The 18437-nt window shown below is 35.3% G+C and overlaps 1 protein-coding gene across 2 annotated transcripts in view; it reads left to right on the top strand.

Annotated features, from left to right (window-relative positions):
- LOC148940894 (sodium-dependent phosphate transport protein 2B-like) overlaps positions 1–18437 on the top strand; it is a 68323-nt gene that overhangs the window by 37473 nt on the left and 12413 nt on the right. For both annotated transcript variants that reach the window (XM_089104802.1, XM_089104801.1), the window contains 5 exons: positions 1071–1209; positions 3759–3899; positions 7060–7191; positions 11902–12093; positions 15337–15473. In XM_089104802.1, coding sequence (XP_088960928.1) covers positions 1071–1209; positions 3759–3899; positions 7060–7191; positions 11902–12093; positions 15337–15473 — 741 coding nt within the window. The remainder of the gene's footprint in view (positions 1–1070; positions 1210–3758; positions 3900–7059; positions 7192–11901; positions 12094–15336; positions 15474–18437) is intronic.

Below are 18437 nucleotides of genomic sequence, written 5' to 3'. Positions count from 1 at the left end.
AAACAATGCTTGTGCCTTATTTATCTTTATACGAATGGATTTATAATCTCATAGTAAGTTTGAAACCAACATTTTAAATCTTTTTTTTATAACCAAAACTAGAAATTTTTCGGTCATTTTTAATGGTTCAAAAAGATCTTAAATTTAAATTTGCGAGTGAAGCGAGTATTATATTCTTAAATAGCATGAAAAAAGACAGTGATTGGTATGTTCACTTTATTCATAAGTCAATAATATGAACATCGAAATATTTACCAAAAGTTCTTTCTTGAATTCAAAACCCCATATGTTACAAAGTGTAGTTTGTACGGGAAAGGAAAAGAACGAAAGTTGTTGAACTCATCCTAACGTTTATGAGACTATATGATTTATACTGCGCGAAATGATTCATGGTAATTACACGTGTTTATTTTGAAGCTGAAGGGTTTTAAACCCCCTCCCCTACTAAATCTGTTAAGCAACAACAAAATTGTAAAAGTAACGCAAAGCAAACGCTGCAGAAACAGAGCCAGAGGCAAATCCAAGGTTTTTTGAAAGGCTTTTGAAATTTTGAAAACTTTTGTTTCCTTGACATATCTGAATGAATTAGGTGAAACTTCACTCAGACTGAGGAGGTTGCCAGTTCCCCTTCTGGATTTGCTCATTAGATAATAAAGTGAAATGGGGGAGTATTTAGATTTAACCTTGGTTGCAGAAATCTATCTTGATGGGGCAAACTAAAAGCACGAGATATACTAATTACGCGAAGTATATTGAGAACCATTTCAGGACAGTGGCAGATCCAGGGTGGGGGGCGAGGGGACGCGCTCCCCTAGCGTAGTCCAAAGTAGTGTAATTTACTCAATTAACTCAGGTTTGCGTTAATTAAACTTGCTCATAATGCAAGTTTATTGCATCAACCTAGTTTGCCCCCCCCTAAAAAATATTTTTTCGGATCAACATATTTTGCCCCCCCCCCAAAGAAAAGAAAATCCTGGATCCGCCCCTGTTTCAAAATGGGTGCACTATCGTATCCCCCCTCTCTTCACAAGCACCATCTTAAAAGTTGATTTTTAGGTAAACTTTTCCAGGTAGCGGAATTTACCGGTGAAAAGGGCTATGATGTTGTCGACGTGCCCTCAAAGGCAGAAGAGAATGAAAAGAAACAACAAGCAGCCATAGATCCTTGGGCAATCGTGGATTTGACAGATGATTCACCTAAATGGAGAGGTGTGTTGATAAATATATTTTACGTTTTGAAGCACATTTTTACAGTTTTTTGTCTGTCTGCATGAAGGTTTAGATTTCATTTGGGGCAAGGGTGTATTCAAAATTTGTTTATATTCATTTTCGTTTCGTTCTTGCGAGTTGAAAAAATTTCAGGGGGAGGGGGGTCAAACCTGATAACCCCTCCTTGTCTTGAATATGGCCTTGCTAGGGGGGCTGGGCAGAACTTCTAAGCTTGGTCAAGGCTGTGTGAAATCTTTTATTTACCATTCTTGAAGAAACTCCTCGTTCCGACACATGGTTTTACGAGACTTACGGGGACAGGCATCACTGGCGTCAATTGAAGGGTGGGACATTTGCCCTCCTAAAATTTGAAAAATGTTTTTTTTTTTATTTTCATTGAAAAATATTTTTTTGGGATTTTCATTGAAAAAAATGGAAAAAACAACTAAATTGGCCCCTAGATCTGAGAAAAAATACATTTTGCCCCTCTCCCCATTTTAATGAATTGGTGCCACTGCCAGCTATTCCCTTGAACTTCTATGTGCGTAACCAATATAGAGATTTGAATTGTTTTCAAACTTAAAGTAATACACATTTATAATTATATTTACTTGATACGTACATTTTATTAGCAAAAATCATTTCGATATTTTTATCTTTAATACTATATGCATAAAATACTTTTTGTGTAGTTGAAATTTACTTGTCCATCATTTTGATTTCTAATTTCTAATTCTCTTAATGTGACTTGGTTGGTATTCATAATTTAGGTGGCCTGATGAACTTGACTGATTTGGTTGATATTTAAATTACAAATAGTCTGTCCTTCAGATGTTTACTTTGTCAATGACTGAGCTGAAAACCTGGTATTTCACATCTAAAGTAAACCAAAACTCGGACAACACAAATCAAAACAAAAAAAGTAAACAGCCAAATACACAGAAAGTAACAATGTGAAGAGTGTAAATAAGGTTCTTTAAAGTGAGGCAAATATTGGAATTAGTATTCTGGAAGTAACGAAATATTTTTTACATCCAAAAACGCATTGTGATCTAAAAAAAAAACAACTCAACCATAGATAAAAATAAATTTAAAAATAAAATAAAGTCAATAAAAAAATACACTCAACCACAAGATCTCTTTTTATTAGGTAAGGGCCGAATTACATGTTTCGTTTCATCGCCAGCCTCTAATTAATTAATGTATGAATGATTGAGATGCGAGTATTAACTTTTTTATTCTTTTTTTCATTATTATGGGTACTGGTGCGTTATGTGTCACTTTTATACAGTGTACAAGGAAACCAGTCACGAAAAACCCACCAGACGGCTTAATTGCAAGAGACCGCTATAGAAAAATGCAACGCAAAGCGTGGTTTTCATTGTGTTTACGATACTCAAACTGTTGTTTTTGTGGTTTATGGGGGGAGGTACCTAGGTTAGGTCGCGTATTTAATATATGCTATGTTAAATCCGCAACCTAATCCCCCCCTCCACGCCCCTTATTTTGCAAATATATAGCCCGAATTTGTTTAAAAACTATTATATATTCATCCTATTTTATTTCATTAGTATTAACCAAACTTGACTTTTTAGAAGTGCCCACATAGTGCACCAGTACCTTATTATGTATATTAATTACAATATTAAACGATAAACAAACGGTTCTTTACAAATGTCCATTTAATTTTTTCTGATGACAGTGACTTATTTTCTTTTGTTTTGCAACCCCGAGTTTGAAAAAAAAACATAAATCAATTAAAAAAGAAAACAGTATATTACTACAGTTAAGACTCTCAGACGTTTGCGCTATGAAAAAACATATGTCGGCCGTTGAGCCTACATTTCGTATTCGAAACGCCCAATACAAGAGATTTTTTTTACTCAAGTTAGACTTCCCCAACATCACTCTCCGCCCCTTCTATTTATGCAGGGGAGGGGGAGAACTGCAGCTATGTCTGGTAAAATGGGTAGGAATATGGTATTGGACTTTACAGTTCCTATAGGCGGTGCTGATCTCCGTTTCACGGCCCTTCAGCCAGGAAGTACAATGTTGGAGGACTGGCCTTGGGTTGGACAGCTTTGACAGACTTTCAAAAATTGGTGATATTAAAGTGTTGAAGGAATTTGTGTTCAAATGTAATTCTAACCAAATCCTTGTTGTGATTGATTTTCTATTCTAGCTAAATTAATGACCCTTCTAGAGAGAGAGAGAGAGAGAGAGAGAGAGAGAGGGAGGGAGAGAGAGAGAGAGAAAGATATTTAATAAACCAAAAAACAAAATCAGCATTAACAGCCACCCTGGAAAGTAAAAGACTTATCCGAGGTGGTGGCAAAAGTACACTAAAAACAATACAGTGCTATATAAATAATAAAACAACTAATACAAATCATCCTCTTAATCGGCACCACAAACCTTAAAACAAAACAAATTAAACTTTACTATTAAAATCCTAACCCAAGAGGTCATAATAAGTTTTTTAATTTTTTTTTTACCCCCCCCCCCCCCCAAAAAAAAATCAAACAATTATATATTTTTTTATTTTTCAGAACTTGACTGCAAAGGCAAATTTATGCGCGTCACCATTAACCTACTGAAATTCCTCAGCGCTCTGGCCTGCCTCTACTTATTCGTCGTCTCTTTGGACTTGCTACAAGCTGCTTTCAAACTTCTTGGCGGAAAATCGGCAGGTAAGTTTAGACTAACATACCAGTTATCAGAACAAAATTTAGGTTCATTGTTGTTACTGTTAATCATGAGAAACTTTATAATAAATATTACGCTTCGTAAGATTTACCTTTGTTTTCAAAACTCAATACAGAAGAGCTCGGATATTTTTGTTTTGTTCACTGGACTAAATTGAGAAAAGATACACGACCAACTGCTGCTTTCAATTATTCCTGCATACTTGGTCGCCTTGTGAATCATTCCAAAAGGAAGATTCGCTCAAATTCTCGATCCCATGATTCCCCTCCAAGGCCTTGAGATATTTACGACTTTCACTATGAAAAATAACATTTTTGGTGTTTTTCCGAAATTATGGCCCTTCCCCCAAGAAATTTAGTTATTTGGGAAATACCATTTCACTTTGTAAAGGTAAAAATGTAGGCTATTTATTTTTTATATTTAAGCATTTGATTTCGAAAAATACCCTTTTTTGTACCTACATTTGGAAGTTAGTCAAAACAAAACCCTTGCCCCCCTTAGTTTTTTTGAATTGGTGCCCCTATTGGCCAATTTGTATCTGGGGATCGCCATTTTGATAAGTGAATAACTTAGCTTTAGTTATTATATTTCACAAATACGTGCTTGATAAAGTTTAGTGAATATTTTAAATTTTAATTTTCCAGGAAAACAGGATGTGATGCAATAATGAAATTCAGTTTCATTGTAGATGTATTGTAGAATAAATCAAAATTCCACTATCCGGTGTTATAGGTTTGCTTGCATTTTGGCTTAGGTACTATACTTTTGTATTGCGTCGATTTGTTTAAGTCAGCTCTATGAATTTAAAATTTTCGTAATTGCCTTCCTTCAGTTTTTATAGAGCAAGAGATATTTTTTTCCCCTTGGGTCGCTGCCCTTTACCTGAAGAAATGAGTGTATATCACCTCGTGATCCCGAGCCAGACATATACGATGCAATTTTTTTTTTTTTGGAGGAAGGGCAATATTTTGGATGAGTTCAACTTAAAAAATCACCAAGAATAAGCAGTTTGTGTAGAATATATACAAAATTAGAAAAAATCTTAAATTTTTGAGATTTCAGGAGGGAGCGGGCCATGAGCGACCACTCGCGGAGCAAGTGTCAAATTCGAGCATATTTTTGGTGTCTTCTTAAAAACCTTAGAAATCTACCATCGTGACTCTGACATACGCTAAGCGGCTTAGTGCGCCATAATTTTTCCTTTGCTTTTGTCCTTAGCAAAAGAAAATCTGAAAGTAGATTTGATTTTCATTTTTAGACACATCTGTGGAAGTGTTTAAAGAATCAGATATGTTAATTCTTCATGAAAAGTTTAATGATTTTGTCAAAATTTCTATGTTTTTTCGAGACATAGTAATTACTATTCGTTTTATAATTTGTGGAGACATTTATTCCTAGAATATTTGTTTTTACCCCCCTTAATTTTTGTGAATTGGGGCCCATGTTGCCAATTCCTAACTTGGGATTTTTTATTATTCAAAGAACAGACCTTTGGCATAGAATGCTCAGTTTCAAAAGTGTTGCCATTTTGATAAGTGAATAAGTTTGGTCATTATATTTCCCAAATACGTGCTTGATAAAGTTTAGTGAATATTTCAAATTTTAAATTCCAGGAAAACAGGATGTGATGCAATAACGAAATTCAGTTTCATTGTATATGTATTGTAGAATAAAATAAAAATTCCATTATCCGGTTTTATAGGTTTGCGAACATTTTGGCTTATATACAAATATGTAGTATACCTGTATATTGCGTCAATTTGTTTTATTCAACCTTATGAATTTTAAATTTTTATAAGTGCTTTCCTTCAGGGTTTTGCAGTAATTATAGCGACAGAGACAATTTTTTTTGTTGGGTCTTTGCCCTTTATCTGATGAGTTACCCATTTCCTGTCATCGGTATATATCACCTCGTGGTCCCAAGCCAGGCACATACGATGCAATTTTTTGGGGGAGGGGGAGGGGGATATTTTGGAGAAGTTCAACTTAAAAAAACATCAAGAATAAGCAATATGTTTAGAATATATACAAAAATCTTAAAATTTTGAAATTTCAGGAGCGTGTGGGTCATGAGCGTCCTTTCGCGGAGCATGTGTCAAATTCGAACTTTTTTTGTGTTTTCTTAGAAACCTACCATCGTGACTCTGACGTACGCTAAGCGGCTCAGTGCGCCATCCTATGCTTTTATCCTTAGCAAAGGCAAATCTGAAAGTGGATTTGCTTTTGATTTTTTAGAAACATCCCTGGAAGTGTTAAAAGAACCAGATATGTTAATTATTCATTAAAAGTTTATTATTTTTGTCAAAATTTCTATGTTTTTCGAGATATAGTAATTATTATTCATTTTATAATTTTTGGAGACATTTATCTCTACTATTTCCCATTTAGTGATAAGTCAGACAATAAGTATGTATAAAAATTTCTAGAATATTTGCTTTTTAAACTTCGAGTAAATTCAAATGATAAATCCATTTTTGAATGAACATGCCAAGTAATTTCTGCTTAAAAAGTCAATTTACCCGACTGAGTCCGAAGTCTTAACTCATATTAGAAAATGAATTTCAAGAAGAAAAACTTCGTAAAGTAGCCTAATGAATGGAATCACATGCTAAATAGTAAAATAGACCTTTTTTACATAGGAGAATCCAAAACGGAAAGAACTGTATTCTTTATTGATGCCACTAGACATGACCTTGAATGAGGGTAATTCCATACTTGATTGTTTGACCCTAGCAAAAAAAAGCCAAAAACCCCAAAGCCGTATCCAGGGGGGTTAGGGGGTTTGAACCCCCCCCCCACCCGAAATGTTTGTCTGACTCGTAAAAATGTAACAAAAATGGGAATGAACAAATTTTGTATGCGTTTTTTGAGTTTTGTGTACCCCCCCCCCCCCCGCCAAAAATAATTGAGTAAAACCCCCTCCGAAAAAATCCTGGGTACAGCCTTGAAAAAAACATGCCAGTATCCACAGAGCAGTCGAAAGATTTAATATTGTGTGAGCCATGTGCTATTGGTAAGCAAAATGGTATACAGAATAAACCATTTTGTAGCTTTGTTGAAAGGATTGCTACATTTAAATGACGTTCAATAAAAACAGAGATTGAATAATTCATATCCGGTTGACTAAATTAATCTCTTTTTAAGGTTCCATTTTCTCATCCGAGTCTCTTCTTGGAAATCCAGTCGTGGGTGTCATGTTGGGAATCCTCACAACAGTTTTAGTGCAATCGTCATCAACATCGACCTCGATTGTCGTTAGCATGGTAGCAGCTGGAAGTAAGTCTATTTTATGTCGTAGTGATGGTGGTATTTTATGTCCAAGCTTCTTAAACCACATAGAAAAAATTTATGTGTATAACGTTTACCCTTAGCATTTTTACGTATGTGTATATGCATAAGTGTATACCTTTATGCACTTATATTTATACGTAGAAAAACGTACATTAACTTGAGCTTACTAGAAAAATTTGATAGAAGATAGAAGAGCTTTAGCGAAGGTCTTATCCTTGTATCGTATACCAGACAAATACATTAGAGTGATTAGTGCTATGTACGAGAATAACACTAATGCGGTTCAGGTAGGAAATGAGGTTAGCAGCTGATTTCGTATTAAATCAGGAATAAAGGAGGGTTTTGTTGTATACCCTTTACATGGATCATTTTGATTGATTTTGTCTTGCGGAGAACAGCAAAGGCAAAGGGAGAACACCGAATGAAAGGGGGAGGAAAAACTTTTATGTACTTAGATTATGCTGATGATTTAAGTATCCTAGATGAAAGTGTGAACAAAATGAATGAAGTTTCAGAACTTTTGCGAGTTCAGGGTGCTAGAATATATTTGAAAATGAATGTTAAGAAGGTTAAGTCACTAAGGCTAGGAATAAGTGAAGATGAAAAAGTGACGTTTGGTAACGAAAGGATTGATCAGGTGGACAGCTTCACTTACCTTGATAGTAAAGACGGTTATTATCAGTAAAGGCGGTGAGAGTAGTAATGATGATAAAAGTAGAGTAGCCAAGGGTGTTTTTTTGACAGTCGAAAAAAGATTGAAAGAATAGGAAGACAAGTGTGCAATCCAAGATTAGAATATTGGAAGCTACAGTGGTGACAGTGGCCAAATATGGTTCTGAACTATGGGCGCTCTGAAAAGCGGATGAAGATGTGCTAGATGTTTTCCAGAAAAATTGCCTACGGATTGCTCTTGATACTGGGCTGACTGGCCGCATTTCAAACAGTAGGCTGTACGAAAAGTGTGGCTCAATCCCGCTTTCTAGGGCTATAATGAAAGAAAGGTTGAGATGGATAGGGCACGTTTTGAGGATGAAAGATAACAAATTTCTGAAGATTATTCTTTTCGGATATCTGTCTAGGGGAAATCAGGTCGTCCGCGGTTGGGAGGGGGGAGGATGATGTCGCAAAGAAAGACTTAAGGGAAATGGGAACTTCCTGGAAGAACGGGCCTACGGGCTGACTGGCCGCATTTTAAACAGTAGGCTGTACGAAAAGTGTGGTTCAATACCGCTTTCTAGGGCTATAATGAAAGAAAGGTTGAGATGGATAGGTCACGTTCCGAGGATGAAAGATAACAAATTTCTGAAGATTATTCTTTTCGGATAACGGTCTAGGGGAAAGCAGGTCGTCCGCAGTTGGGAGGGGGGGATGATGACGCAAAGAAAGACTTAAGGGAAATGGAAACCTTCCTGGAAGAACGTAAGGAGAGAGGCTTTGAATAGATTTGGATGGAGGAGGAGCGTGCGTAGCTGTGTTGGCCTCAAACGGCTTCGTGCTGCGGTGAGCTGTCAGCAATAGTAGTAGAGAAATATGCCTAATTAAACTATACCATAAATTAAGAAAATAATGAATATAGGCGGTTTTATTAATCGAATGCTAATATCTAACTAGGAGAGGTTGATTTAAAAATAGATAGAAGAAGCTTCTCAGCCCTCCACTCCCCCTAAATATTGATTGCCAGATCGACAAAAGATTGCTGATTCTAAATTGAACATAATACATCCTCCATCAGAAAAATAACCAGTATTACAAATGCCCCTAGTCCCTTTGCTCTACATTCACAATGACGTTTTACAGATGTCTTATGGAATACCATGCCCATAGTGATATCTATTTGTAGCAGGATTTTAGGAAAAAACTTGAGTAATAAGTTTCTGATCAGGAATCTGTTACTTAAAGGTAGACCGCTGGTTTTGGCAATAACAGCCTTACCACATAAAATGACTGAAACTCATCATAAACAAATTTAAAAATAGACTTTTTTAATGCTGTGAGGGGGGGGTACAAATCATATGGTCTAAGACACTTTTTGTATTCTCTTGACCTCATGAAAAATACCATGTTAATTACTTTATCTCTAATATGACATATAAACGTTGTAGTTATTTGCTACTAAAATACAGGTCCTTTTTCTGGGGCGGCTCAAAAATTTGCAGGAAGGCTGTGAAAGCACCATTAACCAGAGCACCAAAGCACCATGTGAAAAGCACCATTAACGAAAATAGTAATTTCTGGTCAAAGATTGCGTCTTTCCCTTCGACCAGTTTCCATTAATTGATTTCCATTGGCTAATATGCCACTTTGGTCTCTTTTTGTAGTGCCGAGACGAAGCTTTCATGGAACCTTGGAATCTTGAGAAAACTCAGTCACCAGTTCCCTAAAAGACTACTGACCCTGATTTACAATGTACTTATCAAGCCTTACATCAATATCGTTTCTAAAGTTTGGTAATCCACTTTCAAGACACATTTACAGAGACTAAACTCACTTCACAACAAAGCACTTCAAATTTTAGGCCCAGCACCGAACAGACTATCAATGGCATCACTTTACAGACTATCTTGCACCGTTTTTTGTTTCAAATATTTCTCAGGAACACTCCCATCACCATTTAAAGATTTATTCACACTAACATCAAAAATCCATATTTTAAATGCATGATCTTCATCAGATATTTACATACCCCCAACACCGACAGCTAGGTCAGAACCAAAGTATAAACACATACAACAAGTACTGACAAAACTCTCCAAAAGTGACCCCTCGTACCTCAGCGCCTCTAGAGGAAAAATGCTGTACTACTTAATCACTCCGAGCCAATAAATTGAATTTAATACAGCATATACGGAACAAGTATAATCACCTTCGGAACTTGTGCATTTATCCCCCAGGTTCGCATAGGTATGGAATCGTCTCCGGAGACGCGGACAAAGGGTCACTTTTTTGTGTGGAGAGGATAGGTTTTGTCAGTACTTGTTGAATGTGTTTATACTTTGGTCAGAACTAGGTTTTCTCCTAGAATTGCGTGTGCTAGGGAGTGGAATGCACTTTCGCAAGAGCTGAAGTCATATAGGTCTCCCGACTCCTTTAAATAGAATTAAAAAAAATATCTAAAAGATTAAAAAACTATTTATTATATTTATTTATTTAATTTTTATGTTTATAATTTTTTGATATTATTATTACTTATTATATCTTAGTTTGATACTTCAAGGGGTGTGAGCGGAGGAGAAGTTGTGGTAAATTTTTAGGTTATTGATGGTGGTTCGGGGTGGAAATTGGAGAGGAGAGAAGGCCACGCTGTATTTAAAGTGGGTGATTATTACGGGCCCAAACGTGCATCAATGCACAAGGAATTGTGTTAAGTGTGTTATGTTTTTTTTAAAAATTAAAACCCATATTAAAATTGAAACTTTTTTAAGTAAATTTCGCCCTCTGAAAGCTGGCTAATTGCCTCATGGAAAAAGATTTTGGCCTTCACCGTCCAAAATATTTTTGAAAGCATGTGGCCCTATCTCTTCAATTAGGGGAGAGATACAAGATTCAAAATTCTACAGGAGAACAAAAAATGAAAGAGTTGTTTCATATTCTTTTTTAAAACATAACGGTAAAGGTCAATGAACATGAAAAAGGGCAGAAGAAGTTAACTGTCAGACATATCCTATATGGTACCTAAGAAAGTCCAGATTTGTCAACAAGTTTGTGAACTTGGTTGACCAACCACAGATAAATGAACTTTGCTAATTGATTTGCACAATTTCTATTCTTGATTTCCTTTATCATTTGGATGTTGAAATATGTATATTCTTCTTCCCTTCTGTCTTAACCAGTTTTCACGTTAAATTGGTTAACCTTTCCATTTTTTCTTACTGTTCAGTATTTAGTCTTCAGTATTTCTTGCCTTCTTCTCCAGTTTTCACGTCTGATTCAATAAGATTTTTTCTTACTGTTCAGTATTTAGTCTTCAGTATTTCTTGCCTTCTTCTCCAGTTTTCACGTCTGATTCAATAAGGTTACAGCATTGAATTTTCCACATTTCCTACAATCTTCCCAGTTTTACATTCAATTAGTAAAAATTTTCTACTTTTTTCAGCATTCGTTAAACAATCATCATATCCTGCTGTCTTTTCCAGTTTTCATGTTAAACTAATTCAACTTCCCTATGTATTTTAAGCGTTCAGTTCTTCAACTTTCACTGTATCTGCTGTCCTCCCCATATTTCTTGTTATATTAATTGAACCTCAACCTCCATGTTAAACTAGTTTAACCTCCCTATTTTTTCAGTGTTCAGTTTTTCAATTTTCACTGTACCTGTTGTCTTCCACAGATTTCTTCTTACATTAATTAAACCTCTCTGCTTCTTTTTAGTGTTCAGTTTTTCAGTTTTCACTGTACCTGCTGTCTTCCCCAGATTTCTTCTTACATTAATTAAACCTCTCTGCTTCTTTTCAGTGTTCAGTTTTTCAGTTTCACTGTACCTGCAGTCTTCCCCAGATTTCTTGTTATATTAATTGAACCTCTCTGCTTCTTTTCAGTGTTCAGTTTTCACTGTACCTGCTGTCTTCCCAAGATTTCTTGTTCTGTTAATTAAACCTATCTGCTTCTTTTCAGTGTTCAGTTTTCAATTTACAGTGTATTCTGCTATCTTTTCCAGTTTTCTCGTTAGATAATTCAACCCCCTCTACTTCTTTCTAGTACTTACTGTTCAAGTGGCTATACCAATTATAATGGGAGCAAATATTGGAACTTCAGTCACTAACACTATAGTATCCTTCACCCAGATCAGTAACAAGAATGAATTCCGACGGGCTTTTGCTGGCGCTACTGTACATGACATGTTCAATTGGTTGACAGTCATCGTCTTATTTACCGTGGAAATGACAGCTCGTAAGTTGAAGTTTATATTTACGGGTCTTTACACCGTTTTCTTCACCGTGGAAATAATAACTTGTAAGTTTAAGTTTATGTTTACGGGTCTTTACATCGTCTAATTCACCGTGGAAATAACAACCTGTAAGTTTATATTTACGGGTCTTTACATCGTCTTATTCACCGTGGAAATGACAACTCGTAAGTTTAAGTTTATAATTACGGGTCTTTACATCGTCTTATTCACCGTAGAAATGACAACTCGTAAGTTTAAGTTTATGTTTACGGGTCTTTACACCGTTTTATTCACCGTGGACGGGTTTTTACACCGTTTTGTTCACCGTGGAAATAACAACTTAAAAGTTTAAGCTTATATTTACAGGTCTTTACATGGTCTTATTCACCGTGAAAATGACAACTCGTAAGTTTAAGTTTATATTTACGGGTCTTTACACCGTTTTATTCATCGTGGAAATAACAGCTTGTAAGTTTAAGTTTATATTTACGGGTCTTTACACCATTTTATTCACCGTGGAAATAATAACTTGTTAGTTTAAGTTTATATTTACGGGTCTTTACATCGTCTTATTCACCGTGGAAATAACAACTTGTAAGTTTAAGTTTATATTTACGGGTCTTTACATCGTCTTATTCACTGTGGAAATGACAACTCGCAAGTTTAAGTTTATAATTACGGGTCTTTACATCGTCTTATTCAGCGTGGAAATAACAACTCGTAAGTTGAAGCTTATATTTACCGGTCTTTAGATGGTCTTATTCGCCGTGGAAATGACAACTCGTAAGTTTAAGTTTATATTTACGGGTCTTTACATCGTCTTATTCAGCGTGGAAATAACAACTCGTAAGTTGAAACTTATATTCACAGGTCTTTACATGGTCTTATTCGCCGTGGAAATGACAACTCGTAAGTTTATGTTTACTGGTCCTTACACCGTCTTATTCACAATGGAAATGACAACTTCTAAATTTAAGTTTATATTTACAGGTCTTTAGGTAGGTAATGGTAACTCCACAAGTGTTATCTTAGAGAAACAGAGAGTTTACCTGTACAAAAGTATTGTGACCAAAACACTTTTCGTTCTTATTTCTTGTCTAAATTTTTCTGAAACAAACCAATCAGATATTAGAACCTGATGAACACACTTGCATCACAACTACTTGGGTTTCCAAAGCTTTATTATTTAAACTTAAGGAATAATACTTTGTTTTACCAAATACGTCACGAAAATAAACCAGTAGAATTAAAGAACATATTTTAACACAAAAAACATAGAACAGTAACCCTTCTTTTTCTCTTATATGGCATCCCGATTCACAGCATAAGTTTTACAGGAGAGTTGAAAAGCTGGAAGAGATGCACCTGGTTCTTAGGTCCTATTAAAACACCTGTTTATAAAATTAAATGGAGTGTACCCCCGTCCCCTCAGATTGGTTCAAACTGCAAAATTGTTCCAAAAGTTCCCCACAAAAATTTGACAAACTGTTGCCTAAAAATGTAACCCACATTCCCAAAAAATGCATAATTCACGATACCTACGTTTATCAGGACCACTGCTTTGTACTAAATTAATGAATAAACATAGAGCTTGTTGGAAAACTGTATCAAATCGGAAAGTCCATATTTCAATTCCTTAAGTACAGTTTAAGCCAAATTGCATTCAGTGTTGCCAATTAAGAATTGTAGGGTTGCCAAACTTCTTGTAATGTCTCATCGTTTTTCTGCCATTGTCCAATTGGACTTTTTCAAGGAAATTTAAGTTAGAAAGCAATGAAATTTCTTTCGAGATAACTTAACAGGAAGTAGAAAGAATAGCAGCAGAGAGCTCACATGACTACGATTTTCAAATAATATTTGAAATACTTTTTAATTAAAGATTCGTTTTATTATACACGAGATAGTTCTTGTTGATATGGAAGGCTGACCTATTTTATGTCTTACCTACCGTCTCTACACTTTTTAGTTACTTTCTTCCAATCTTTCATGATTTTATATCCACTTATGTGCTATTTTTTTGCCTTTGAATAAATTACTGGCTATTTTGTAACACCATCAATTAATTTCTCAATGCTCTTTTTCAATTTTGTTTTCCATTAAGTTTTTCTTTTGTTTGCATTTGCGATTTATCATTGCTGCTAAAATTAACCGACTTAAGTGTGTTTTTGAAATATCGTCGAAACCAACTACAAAATTTAGTGAGAAGTTGACAATCGTCAAAAAACGAATTATTGATCCTACTAACGTAAAATGAGGGTTAAATCGTTTTGGATTGCTCTGTATTCCGAACTCGGACCACGCAACCCTCCACTTAAGTGTCGGAGGGGAACAGAGCAAGAAATGATGCGTACCCTGAAGTAGAAGGGGGTTTCTGCGTGATCTGGTCTGTTTTTTCTCTCTTTTTTTCAACATTCCTATCTGCTAGTGCCCTAATATTTTGCCTATCTATCTCCGCCCACTGGAAATCCTCCTGATCTGGGTCTAAGTCGACACTTTTGACGTATATAGTTCCCAAGTTCATTATCACTCTTTTTCTATTTTGTCCTGCTGCAACGAGTTTCGTGGACAGACTGAAAAGTCTGCTGTGTTTCGCGTTCGGAATAGTTCGATAAACAAGCCAAATAAAGGAACCGACATTATTATATTTTGTTTTTATGGATTCCTTCTTTAGCTCATTGTATTTTCCATAACCTTTTAGTGTTTATATGAAAACACCCTTTAAGTATTAATTATTGTTTTTATATAGGGGCGTAATTTGCTACAGGACAAAGGGAACTTTCCTTCCCAAGCCTAGGTTTGCTTCCCCCTCCCCTCGACTCCAGTTTACCCCCTGCCAGATTAAATTTATTTTCTTCAAAAATCATATCAAAACTAAGGTAAGCCTGCATAATTTAAGCATCCACAGCCAGGGGCGTAGCTCCAGCATTTTTATTGAGGGGGCAACAAAGTTCCACATCAAGAGAGTCAAGGGGCATGGCCTATATAACAGCTTTTTTCCATTTTTTTTTGTGGACAAATGCCCCCCCCCCTCCTTGCCACCCCCAAACGACGCCACTGTCCACAGCAACAGGTCAGTTTTCTTTAGTAGATGTTTACCTTAATGGTACAATATAACTCATTTTTCAGTTTTCATTTTGATTTTCACTTGATTTGAGAAATCGGATCCAATCTCCCCCCCCCCAGGATTTGAAAAATTACGCCACTGTTCTTATCCAATTTAGTAATAACTATTATTATATTTATAGGTGGAATTTTTGGCATTGGATACTTAGAATTTATCAGTGGAGAAATTACGTCTGGACTAAGCGACAGTTCTGGAGCTGGCGGTGACATTGAGATCCTTAAAGTGATAACAGCCCCTGCTGTTGATCTTATTGTGCAGGTAAAAATACTATATGGTACTTCGAAATATTGGGAGGAAATAGGTAAACGTACCATGAGATTTCTTACTTAAATAGATACCAACTAAAATAGAAAAAAATATTGATATACTTGATCAGGGAAGCAACCAACACTTGCAGGGTTGCCACTTCATTTGTGGAACCCACCATCTTATCAGGAGGAACACTAAGACAAAAAAGTAACATATTCAAAAACAGTTGCTGTGTGCGCTGTTATAGGCCTACTGATGACTAAATAAAGAAAAATTAATATTTTCTGTGAGTCTTTTTCTTACAAAATACTATTGTTTGTTTCAAAATCTTATTGTAGAGGTAAAAAATATTAACTTACAATTCTGAAGTAATGGGTGACAAATATTAAGAGAGAGGACCATAGATTTATAACCTAAATAGAGAGAGGATAATGTAAAAAAAAGTGGTGAAGCACATGATTAGGTACAGAGCCATCATGCAGAGGGTTGCTACGTCATTATGTGAGACTCGCTATCTTCCTGGGAAAAAGTACTTTTAGAAAAAAAAGTAATCTCTTCAGAAATTGTTCTTGCACAAATTCGTGTAAAAGTCTCTTTTCTCAAAATTCTGCTGTATATTCAAAATTCTTAATGTACGGGTAAACAATTTTAAATTGCACATCTGAAATAATGTGTGAAAATGTATAGATGGGCCATAGATCTATTCAGTTTAGGTTTCGTTATCCACAAACAGAAAAGCAAATTTAACTTTTTACAAACGCTGCCTTAATGAAAGACTGACGTTAATGCTAATGTGCAGCATAAGATGTGCAGCACAGATACCAAATAATATAAAAAAGGCTTTCAAATTTGTGAGCAATTAAATAGACGTACGCACAGGGTTGCCTTTATATTTTATGAAACTCAACATCTTACAAGGAAGAAATTACTTCATGACGTGAAAATTACCATCTTCAGAAATTGTTCGTACGTGTGGTGCTAGAATGCCGACTAATAAAGATACAAAATTGGAAATTTTCCGTAAAAGTCTGCTTTTTTCAAAATTCTGTTTAATTTTTCAAAATCTTACTACATTGGTTAAAAATATCAACTTGCACTTCTGAATACTGGGTAAAAAATACAGATTAGCTATAGATTTATTACCAAAATAGATTAGATAGTATAGAAAACGTGGTGAAATATCAGACCAGGAAAAGAGTCACCGCGCACAAGGTTGTCTTTTCATTTGGTGAATCACACTATCCTTGAGTGAGAAAAGCAATTCAAGGCAAAAAAGGCAAAATCTACTTTTTAGGGAAAATTTTGTACAAATAGTAAAAACGTGATCTCTCTGGCAATCCTGACCGTGTATCTTATATGAAGGGTAGAATCAATCAGTTTAGGTAATTTAGATTAAAAAACTGTTTTTTCTTGTGTCAACTGACTTAAACACCTGAAACGTGTGGACACTTTAATGAAAAGAGAATGCTTATATTTAACAAAGCTTTTGCAAAAGGGAGCAGTCTTACGAAAAGAAAAATAATCCATTCAGTTTTCATTTTGTTTAACAGTAATATTTATTTTGAACTCAAATACTTGATCCGCGAAATCAGGGTAAAATATGGAATAATGGCTATAACACCAATCATCCCTGTACGACTTTTCTATATTGGTTGAATCTAGGCTATCCTATGCCAGGTAAGAAAAACTTCAATGAAGATTTAAAGTGAAGAAGTTGCTTATGAAAATTGAAATATGGGTAGATTAGGTTGCATAGGTGATTACTACAGACCTTTTTATGACAATTTGCTTCTGTATATGTCATTTGTTGCTGCTAGAATTTTTTTCTAATATGGGGTATACTCATAAAACAAATTGATGATGGTGCTAAGTGGCAATAGTCTGTAAAGGACTAAACGGCTTAGCAACTATAACAAAAACAATTGAATGGAAATACTCACAAAAATATGCGGAAGAGAGAGATATCAGCCTTATTTCAAGGGGTACCCATGCACAAAATTGTCGGGGAAGGGGGGAAGGATTTTTTCGATTTATTTTTATTTTTCAGCATCTAGGGGAATGGCATCTTCAGTTTTTTTTTAGATGGAAAATATCTGGGAAGAATATTTTCAAAATCTAGGAGGGAGGGCCCTTTTAAATATTTTGGCAATGCGAAAAAAGAAATAAACACGAAAAAACAGGTAGAGGGAAGGGGCACGAAGAAAACTGTCCTCTGTGCCCTGTCTCCGCCTTAGTTTGATTAAGAATATTTTTTTTGATATTTTATTACTTTCCTTACATTTTTTTCTTTTTTGTAAGAGTCAAACTATTAGATGTAAGTTTTGAAAATTATTAGTTTTTTATTTCAGCATTAAAGCTTCAACGTGCAAAGTAGGTCATTTCTACTGATTTTGTGTGGCCTATATTTTTGTGTCCTTAATTTATCTCAGTGTTTTTTTTTGTATTTTTTTTTTTTTTTTTGTTAGGAAGAGAACCAAATGTTCCTCACAATTCGTTCTGTCATCTTCTGTCTTTTTTGAGAAATAATAGGCGTGTCTAAACACACTAGGTTTTTCAAATTTAGGCTCATCTGAGTGCGTAATTTTGTCAAATTTCGTCGTAATTTCGTCAAATTTTCGTTCAAATTTAGGCTCTTCTTCAGTGGTGTAATTTCATGAAAATCCTGGGGGGGGGGATCAAAGTTGGAGCCAATTTTCCTAAATCAAGTGAACATGACAGGAAAAACTGAAAAATAAGCCATTTGCGTTTAAGGCACTGTTTAGTACTAAAAACGTACTACAAACATACTTCATAGTAACTTAAAGGTAAATATATACTAAAGAAAACTGTTCCGTTTCTGTTGATGCTTGAATTATAAAGGCTTATCTTACTTTTGACAAGATTTTTGAAGAAACTAAATTTCAGATGGGTGGGTAAATTGAGTCCTTGGGGGGGGATCGAGGTCTGGGAGGGTCAGTTGCCCCCGCTGTCCCT

The sequence above is a fragment of the Artemia sp. Qi Xiang Cuo genome, chromosome 19, assembly GCF_049724085.1.
Source record: "Artemia sp. Qi Xiang Cuo chromosome 19, ASM4972408v1, whole genome shotgun sequence".
Lineage (NCBI taxonomy): Eukaryota > Metazoa > Arthropoda > Branchiopoda > Anostraca > Artemiidae > Artemia > Artemia sp. Qi Xiang Cuo.
The sequence above is the reverse complement of the archived record's forward strand: the minus strand, read 5'-3'. Positions and strand labels throughout refer to the sequence as shown.